Source organism: Nicotiana sylvestris, chromosome 10, assembly GCF_000393655.2.
Source record: "Nicotiana sylvestris chromosome 10, ASM39365v2, whole genome shotgun sequence".
Lineage (NCBI taxonomy): Eukaryota > Viridiplantae > Streptophyta > Magnoliopsida > Solanales > Solanaceae > Nicotiana > Nicotiana sylvestris.
The window spans coordinates 101,126,661-101,136,534 of NC_091066.1; the positions used below are offsets into that span (position 1 = coordinate 101,126,661).

A 9,874-nucleotide genomic window follows, 5' to 3' on the forward strand; every position below is an offset into this window, starting at 1 on the left:
ATGAAATTATGAATACATATAGAGGGCAAACACGTCCATATATGTAAGCTACAATATGATTTTATAACATTTAACATCATTAAATGGAGGGTTGTGTAATATTTGAAGTCATAGAGGAAGTATGTGTTACAAGGCAAAACCTCAAGGGAGGTTTGTGAAATTATCATAAATAATTTCGAATTATGAACCAAACAAGAACAAGCTTTCCATCATATTTTGATATTAGAACCCTCCTAGTAGAGGAAATGTTTATTTTCGAGATTTTTTCATGACCGACACCAAAAGTTGAGGGGTCATCACAAAATAAATTGCTATTTTGTCTTCCTTTATTTCTTCACCATGTCCTAATATTGTAGTATCGGTAGTATACAATAACAACATACCGAGTTTATTCCCACAAATGTGATCTAGAAAGGGTAGTATGTACGTAGATCTTAATCCTACCTATGTTGTTAAGACAGAGAAGCTGTTTTTGGTAGATCATCTAACTCAATAAAAGCAAAATCACAACAATTATGACAAAAAACTACGAAAAGAGAAACAGTAATAACAACCCGAAAAAAATATAACCGAAGCAAGTACCGGTAGTATATATAATCAGGGGATGCTCCACTTATCAACTTTGGATTATTGAAGGCCTAAGGGTGTGGCATAGTATTTGTGAAGATTCCTGCTAAAGAAAAACACAAATAAATGAAAACAAATCAACTTCACATTTGGTCCGTCTTTACACTGACATGGATACCTACTTGCCCTCTAATTTCATAAAATATCCACCAACGTAAAATTCCTTGGTGAGTCGAGTATTCCACCTGGTAATGCCAAAATACACAGCCTATTGAACCAAATACATAAAAGGTGACATGATGATCAGTAGCCCTATACCTTGCAGTCCTTCATTTGCAAAGAATTTTCTGCGAAGGTGATATATGTTGGAGAGCGATTAAGGCTTCGGTAGTCATGTTCTTTCAGATTCAACAAAGATCAAGTCTACAACAACAAGGACCACCTGCAGAAATAACCACAGCAACCACAAAAGACATGTGGCACTTGCAAACAAGCAACCAGAACTTTGACTATTCCGGAGTATTTAGTGTGGACCAGATTGTAGCAGAACCATGTCTTACCCCTCAGCCATAGTAGCAGATGGGAAAAATCTCATGATGAAGCTAGAAAGGGACCAAATACATATCACCCCAAGGAATTGAAGGACATTTAAAAGTGTGCTCAGTGAGCCATTTATTGCCAAGTTCTGGGCAGTCATCTCTGCTCCTCTTACTGTCAAAGAAAGGGCTGTTACCAGTTGCGCTGCCCTATTCAGTTGATGCAACCTGTAGACCTGTGAAATTGTGCCAAAGAAGGATAAAGTGACCTCATCAACTACCATAAAACTTGCTTTCATAAGTGTTAGAATATTCAATCAGAAAGGTGAGCATAAGATTCTTTCAAGACGACTTGGAAGCAATATGACGTCAAACAATCACCTTACTGAATATTGGATAAAGTATCCATCCTTTTGGACAGACATACGGTGAAGTTATTTCGCGAAGAAAACAGAATGGTTATCAGAAACAACCTAAATAGAAAAGATACAAGTGTGACCTCCAAGTAAATATACAAGTATGAGATTATGGAAAAGGTACAAGTACGACATTCAGGAGCAAAACTGAAACTTCTATTACTGGTGTAGTCGGCTTAACTGGATTTTCCATTAAAACAACGAAAGTATACATGGGTAATAAAAGTTTGAATAGAGTTCAATGAGTCAACATAGTAAAGCTTGAAAATGAAAATTGTCATCCACGGATCTAGCGGAGTGTTTTAAAGGCAGTAAAAAAGATAGTTTTTATAGGAAATTTGAAATATTTGAAAGGGTTTAAACGTCTAGACTCTAAAAGGCTAAGTTCGAAGAACTGCAAAAAAAAATTCAATGAAACACAATGGAGGGTTTTGGGGGAGGGCGGCCCTATTCCTGATGACATTTCAGAGTTGCAGCTAATGGGGCCACAATACAACAAAAATCACAGTGGTCAGTGCTCAATGTTTTCTCTCTCTATAAACATTCCAGTGAAATTACCGATTCGATTTAGTCCTTACCTGAAAGATAATGGGGATAACAGACCATGAAGGTGAGTCAATATATCTTGCGTACTGCTCAAAAGCAAATTGAACAACTATACCAACAAGGTAGGGGGCGAGAGTAGCAGAAGCAGCAGGACCAGTCCATGGCCAAACAAACCCCATGGTCACCATTGGAATTATTAGACTAAGTGCCAGTACAGCAATTGAAGATATTCTATATCCGAGTGGTGGGATAATTTTCCTGTCAGAAGATACTAGCTCAAGCGGTCTCCTTAGACGATCTATTAGAAGAAGAAACACTGCTACTCCACAGTAAAACAGAGCCTCTGTGAAGAACAAGATGAGGAAATCTGCAGGTCGAGAGCACAGTTTATTTAGCGAAAGTGCAATGACTTGAGACTTGCAATAAAACTTAAAAAAGGAAACTGTAGCATGAATGATTAAATAACAACAAGGCAAAGATGATTGATATTTCAGTCACACAACAAACACCTGATTTTGACACAGATATTGTGTTTGGTGGACACAAGATATCCTACTAGTATTAACACATGATCCTCCACGATGCAAAATTTAGTGCAGATATGGCTAGTTTCTTTAAGTTGCAGGCACTTCTCCAGAATCCATACATCAATATTTTGCAGAAGTTCTAAGGACCTGATGGTTAACAACGGCCACGTACTTGTGGTCGGACAGAGTATTTTTGTTTTGGAGAAGGAAAGAATAAGAAAAATGAAGCGAGAACAAGCTCATGGAATACCAAACAATTTATGCTTGATAGAAAAAATTATGAAGAATGCTTATACAAGCTTCAGAAGATTTCCATTTATCAAATACTATGTAAGCTTCAACTTAAAGGACAATTGGAAACAACCTCTCTACCTGCATAAAGGTAGGGGTAACGCTGCGTACTCACTTCACTACCCTCCCCAACCCCACTTGTGGGACTACACTGGGTATATTGTTGTTGTTGCTTCAACTTAAAGGACAATAAAAATGAGATTAACCTGCAAACATATTTTGGATGAGTGTTTATTTCATTTGTTATTCTACTGCCAAAAAAAATATGATGCTGCAATCAGAAGAGGGGTTGCTCTGATGGTAAGCAACCTCCACTTCCAACCAAGAGGCTGTGAGTTCGAGTCTCCCCAAGAGCAAGGTGGGAAGTTCTTGGAGGGAAGGATGCCGGGGGTCTATTTGGAAACAGCCTCTCTACCCCAGGGTAGGGGTAAGGTCTGCGCACACACTACCCTCCCCAGACCCCACTAAGTGGGATTATACTGGGTTGTTGTTGTTGTTGTTGTTGTTGTTGTTGTTGTTGTTGTTGTAATCAGAAGGATCATGATACCTTTTTTATTTATTTTTTCTTAAGGCCTTTTTGGAGGGTTTAAGCAGGATAAACTAAATGAAACAGATATAACTATGCCAGAAACATGTTATAGCACAAGTTTTGCATACCAGTTAACAAAGAGTCCTCAAATATAGTTGATAATATCCTGCGCAAGTAAAGCGAGGGAAAGATGAAAGAGGCTACAAGAACAGCTGGACCAACAAACCACAGTAGAATGTTCTGGTTCTTTTCAGCAGCAGGCACAAGGATTTCCTCCTCCCTTCTGTAAGGACGATTGTAGAATGATAGTACGCCAGGCTTACCACCAGCACCTTCCATGTGGACGTTTGAACTACTGACAGAGGCAACAAATTCATCACCAGGATGTTCACTTTCTTGCTCGGAATCATCTTCCTCAAGCTCACTGTCGGCTAATTGGTCTTCTGCGGCAGCAAAGAAACTGAACTGTCTCCTACTAGAACTTCTCAGCACCTTTAGCTTTTCAGGCACAAAGTGGTGTGACCTAACAACTTGCAAAGGCAGAAGACAGCCAAAGCAATGGGGGAAAAAAGAAAAGAAAAATGGAAGATAACAAAGTTATGGCAAGTCATTCTGCAGAACTTTAACATTCACTTTGAGGAACTTGCTATTAGTTGAGAGGCGACAAGAAGTGTCTCAAAGCACCGCATAACATTTTACTTCCAGAAGAAGTGAACCAAATACTAACATCTGCACCATTGCTTTACCGGGTGTTACTCCATCTTACAAAGAGAATAAGAGATTCAAGGGAGTAAATGCAACTCAAACTTTTTTTGTTTGGATAAAGGAAATGCAACTTAAAACTGAATTCAGATAATAGAGGAAAACCACTGCTCAATTGCATCATAAACAAGAATTTTAATCTTAAAAACAAACTTTCCAATTTGACTAACTACCTTTATCATTTCTTAGACGTTCCGGAACAAATCTCCACATGAACACTCTTGGTATTGCACTCACCTGGATGGTAAAGCATGGATCAAACAAGCATTCTACAAAGATTGCTTAGATCACCGCATAATGGTACTAGAGAAAAAAAATCAAGAAAATACTTTATAACTTGTATGCTTATTCAATAGATTGCTTCAAGGTTGGCCTGGTGGCAATTGACTTGAGCCTTGGGGTTTGCTCCCTTTCAAGGTCTCAAGTTCGAAACCCACTGGGTGCAAACAATTTTTGAGGGCTATCGGACGGGGTAAAACCTGAATTAACCGTGGTGCACTTGCGGGAAACTCCTTGCCGAGGGCCTGTGCACCCCCGGGATTAGTCGGGGCTCTTAGAGACTCGGACACCCGGTGCAAATCAAAAAAAAAAAAATAGATTGCTTCAAGGATAACCCAAAAGGAAAAGGAGAACCATCTCATCATTTGACTGAGAATAATTCAGCACACTGCTCCCAGTAATAACTAATATGGGTATGCATAAGACTCGGGGTATAAACTACAGTTGCATGCCAAAATACCATGTCTATCACATTCAAATCAGTGAGTTTCAGGTCACAAGGAGACCACTTATGAACAATTCCAGTCTTTATCCAAGAAGGAATAAGAGAGTATTCCATATCTATGGGACCTTATTCCAGCCTTTCCTCTTTTACTTTTAAGGCACTTATGATTGCAAAACCTTTATTAAGTTCTTAAACTACCCAACAATTCAAGAGAATCTTTCTCTCTTTAAATTTCTCATAAGATTCAAACTCTTCCAGAGTATGCCTTAGTCCGTTAACCGGTACATATGCTGGTGGGACACAACAGGTATATAGTCAAGTTGTCACGTGCAAGCTGGCCCAGACACCATGCTCATTTTAACAAAGAAGAGTACGGCATACTATCAGTCAAACCCATCTTGGAAAATAATGTATGAGTTTAAGTGTTTTATCTGAATTGGAACTTAACAATATCATTTTAATTTTATAGCATATTGCAATAACTCAGCCCAACCATTTCTTTAACTCATTTTATAAATAAATCATTTTGGTCTCATATTCCTAATTTTTATAAAGTAAGGTAATTTTATAATCTTTAGCACCAAAAAGGTACTGCAAAAGTACAAAAAGGTTAAAGCATGATCCCGACAACAGTTACAATATCAAGGTATCGAAAAAATCCAAAAGAAATGATGGATTTTCCAGAGTATCGCTCCTACACCGACAGTATAAATTTTTCTTTCAGATTCCGAATACTATGCTTAAGCCTCATTTTTTAATATGTCGCAAAAAGGACAATGAAGAGGCGTTGAGTAGTTCAAAGATGTACATGACGCCAAATAGAATTTAGTATTTACAGGATTTAATTCAAAAAAACCATGATTCTTGTATTCATGTCCGCTAGGACCTCCATTAGAAGTTTTATGGGCTTGAGAATTAAAACCAAAACATTGATGTTCCACTATCCTGAATAAAAGGATTCAAAACACCATGTGTCACACGGACAAAAAATAAGGGAATGTAAAAGGAAAAAAGTAGAACAAAAAGAAAGGGAAAATGACAAGCAAAAGTTCAAGTGTGTTTTAATAATTTCAGAGTTTAACACATTTGAAATCCCACTCCACCCACTCTTTAAACAGCTATTAACAACTACTGGGAAGTACATAATTTCTATGTAACAACAAGAACATGCTCCCAAAGCAGTTGCTACAGCCAATAAGCAAATATCAAGAACATTCTTTAATCGAACGAGGAATTTAATCGATATCAAAACGTAGGCATTCCACTGAAGCAACTGGAAAGCAGTAACATTAATAAAAAGACCCAAAAGCATTTCAATAATCAAAAGGGGAAAAGAGGAGGAACAAAAGCCGAAAAAAAATACATACCGTTCGAGTCTTCATGGATTGAAAAGGTGAAGAAGGAGAGGTGAAAACAGAGGAAAACGAATAACCAATTTTAACTGCCATTGTTTAGTCTTCACAAGTAACAGAGGCACTTAAGTCTACCAAAAATCAATGAAGGATTTACCGGGTTAACGCAAACCCACTTGATTTTAAACCCAGTTCAGGAATATTAGAGAGGAGTGAAGAAAGAAAAAGTCTAGAGTTGGAGATACTTAGGAACGGGGTTTTAGCAAGAAAAACGCTACTTTAGTTCTCACCGTGTGGCCCTGTGGGGTTGAAAGTACAGAAAATTGGACAAGCTTACCCTTTTTATGTGGCCTCGTTAACTTTTTATTGTATCTGATATTTTCTACTTGTGTTTATGTACGTGACAAATATCCGAATATTTTGGTTTCAAAATGGAAAAAAGGCAAAAATTGTATCTCAACCATAGGAAATAGAGCACACTCTGAATTTAATCTCAAATATGTCCTTATCATTAATAAATTATATCATATTTGCCCATCAACTATGAGAAATAGAATCAATTTGCCCTCCTTTAGTCCTTTTAGCTTTAATCCCAAATATACTCTTTATCATAAGTGAACTGCCTCATATTTGCCCCTCGAAACTAACAGATTTTTTTTATCAACCTCCTTTTGCCATTAAGTTTCAATGCCATCTTGCTTTCTAATTTATATTTCAAGTGTATAATATAGCATCTCTATAACACTGGTGTAGTGTTGTTTACCCATAAAACGATACAGTTAAATTTACACGTGGTTCATAGACAACTCAAACTGGTAAGACAGTTATTCGGGGCCTCGGGCTTTTCGATTTTGGGCCTCGAAGTCGACCCCGGGGCTTGATTACGAGCTATTGAAGACAGTTGTTGTGTGACTAACAGTTATAATAAAATCATTGGAGGCTCTTTATGGCCAATGATGGGCAATGAATGATGAACAAATATGAAGACAATAAATGAAAGCAATAATATTAAGAGAGTATGCTAGAGAGCAAAAAGAATGTTCATGTATTTTTCGTGTGGGGTAGCTGAAGCAACAAAGTTTACAAAATGGGGAGGATCCCCTTTATATAGGAGGGGAATCCCTTCATAGTACAACAAGCATTAATAACAAGGGTACGGAGATGTGACAACTAGATGACACCCCAACTCGGGTCTTAGAGTAGCTCTCTATGCTTCGACAGTCCTAGCCACGTGCCTTACGAACTCTCCGTTTCCGTCGTGGCCGTGGTTGACATTATCACAAGACCGTATGCTTTAACCCGACAACAATGCATATTGGCCACCTCACATATCGTTGTACCCAATATCAAAACATGTAACAAATAGACAAACAAGTCCTATTCCCTTAAGTTAAGGTTAACCACGACACTTACCTGTGAGCACGTGATTTTTGCTTCACGAAAACTACTCCAAAAGAAATCAAAAATAAAACAAATTTCCGTGCTGTACAATTTTAAGAATTTGCGTGGCATCTGTGGATAATTGTTTGTATTTTTGTCTGTGAATGTTTATCTTGTTTTAATTAATTAAAAATACAAAAATATATGTTGCATGCACATTTAAGATTTAATTGTGCACTTAGAAATTAATTGAACCATGTTTTGTTTTCAAGAGAAAGAAAATCACAAAATAATGTATTTTTGCATTTTTAGCATTTCATGTCCAAGTTATATGATTTTATTTAATTGTGTGTGTTAATTGTTATTAAAAAGTTAATTAGTACTTTTATAAATTAATCTAGTCCTATAAGTTAATTTAGGATTTTTGGAATTTTTTAGTTTTATTAGTTTCAGAAAAAGAAAAGCAAAATAAAAGAGTGTTAAGTCATATTTGGGCCAAATCAATTTAAAGTCCATCATCCCAAACAATTTTCTTCCCCTTGAAATTTAAACCCGTCCAAGACAGCCCAGATACCCAGCCCATACCCCATCCCCGACCCGGTCTGCCCCATAGCCCAAACGACCCCCCCTTCTCCATTTTCATTTTCATTTCCCTAACAAAAAAAACCTAAACCACCCGCCCCTCTTCTCTTCATCTTCTCCAAACGACCCCTCCTTCTCTTCATCTTCTCCAAACGACCCCTCCTTCTCCCTCGACATCCATGGCTGCCCTCCTTCTTCTTCTTCGAACCAACGACCACCAGCTTCGTCCAAACGACCATCTCCCTTCACACCAGCTGACCCCGTAGCCACCAACCCACTGTTATCTCCAAGCTCCCGTCGACAACCTACAGCCCAACAACCCTCCAGTCGCGAGCTCCAGCCTTCTCCATCGACGTCCAACGCCACCAACAGAAATAGCCCGCCTCACGTCCACTACAACCACGTCCAGCAGCCACCACCAGCTTCGTCCAAACGACCACCTCCCTTCACGCTAGCCCTACTACCAACGACCACCGTCGACTCCATCAATTCTTTGACCACAGACGAATGACCAGCGAACAAAACGACCCCCAACCCATCGACTCACCTTCTCCATAACCACCCTCCAGTCCAAAACGAGACCAGCCATCCGAGGTCGTGCTTAGTCGTACGTCGAGGCAGTGCGTCGAGGTTCCGTCCGAGTCCGTGTTTGTTAGTCAAGCGTCGAAACAGTATTATGGATGAAGCTGTGTTTCATCGGAAGTTCAGCATTGTTCGACGTCGGATCGTTAGCATAAAGGTCAGCCATAGCTCGTTCACGGATTTTTTGCTTTTTCTTTGGAGTTTCATTTCCACTGTGCGTAACGGAGCAAGAAAGTGCAGTAGTAAAGGTCATATCTCTTACCTTGAATCTATGTTATTCACGGACCTATTTGTGGTTTCGTTTTAATATGGGTTCATTTTGATAAAGTTTGCGCGTGAAGTATCCTACTGCATATTCGTTGAAATTATATGTGTATACGTTTTGACGACTTTCCTACTGTTTTGAGTTCAATTAATGATTGTGTTTAGTGATTTGGATATACTTGTTTGTTCTGTTAAGTTTGTTCTGATATGAATCTGGCCTTGTTGAATTGTCCTAATATTGTTGATTGGGAGTTAGTTTCATGTGTTTAATTAGTCAATTGTTAGGATTTCTCACTTAAGATTGGTTATAGCTGCTATAGTTTGGTTAATTGATTAGGAGGATTAGATATAGCTGATGGGGTAGAATGGTAATTTCAGTAGTTTCAAGGGTATTTTGGGATTTAAAGTTTTAAAAAATGATTAATTTGAGTGCTCTGTCCACTAAGCACTAATAATATTAAAATAAGGCTTTGTTTAATACATAGTGGGGGACAAGACATTTGGTAATGGGGAACAAAACATAATGGTATGAAAAGCTTAAAAGGGATTGATTAAAATATGTTGCCCATACCTGTTTGAACAATTAAATAAGGAAAAGACAAGGGATAATCGGAAAAGACATACTCCAGTGGGGAACAAGTGAATTAAAAGGAGAACAAAACATGTAGTAGTGGGCAGAAATACTTTCCTAATGAGCTAAGTGCTCCTTAGAGCTGGAAAGGGGATGAGGATTGGGTTATAAATAGGGTCATTCAAAACAGAAAAGGGGCTGGGTTTTTTGGGAGAAAAAAAAATCAGTTTCTCTTTCAGTTTTTT

General features: G+C 38.2%; 1 protein-coding gene across 1 annotated transcript; it reads right to left on the reverse strand.

Moving 5' to 3' along the window:
• Positions 1–544: 544 nt before the first annotated feature.
• On the reverse strand, positions 545–6,573 carry LOC104217840 (uncharacterized). The gene is made up of 5 exons (XM_009768170.2): positions 6,266–6,573; positions 4,348–4,411; positions 3,541–3,942; positions 2,098–2,432; positions 545–1,339 (listed from the first exon to the last, which is right to left on the reverse strand). The coding sequence occupies exons 1-5, from the start codon at positions 6,344–6,346 to the stop codon at positions 1,124–1,126; spliced, it is 1,098 nt and encodes a 365-aa protein (XP_009766472.1). The 5' UTR covers positions 6,347–6,573; the 3' UTR covers positions 545–1,123.
• Between the last annotated feature and the right edge of the window lie 3,301 nt (positions 6,574–9,874).

What these genes read in the sequence shown, in the direction of transcription:
- LOC104217840 (XM_009768170.2), bottom strand. Translation starts at nt 6,346, where the DNA reads ATGGCAGTTAAAATTGGTTATTCGTTTTCCTCTGTTTTCACCTCTCCT. An exon ending in TGAGGACTCTTTGTTAACTG is followed by an intron (nt 2,433 to 3,540) that starts GTATGCAAAACT and finishes CTCGACCTGCAG; the next exon opens with ATTTCCTCATCTTGTTCTTC. An exon ending in TTATCCCCATTATCTTTCAG is followed by an intron (nt 1,340 to 2,097) that starts GTAAGGACTAAA and finishes ACAATTTCACAG; the next exon opens with GTCTACAGGTTGCATCAACT.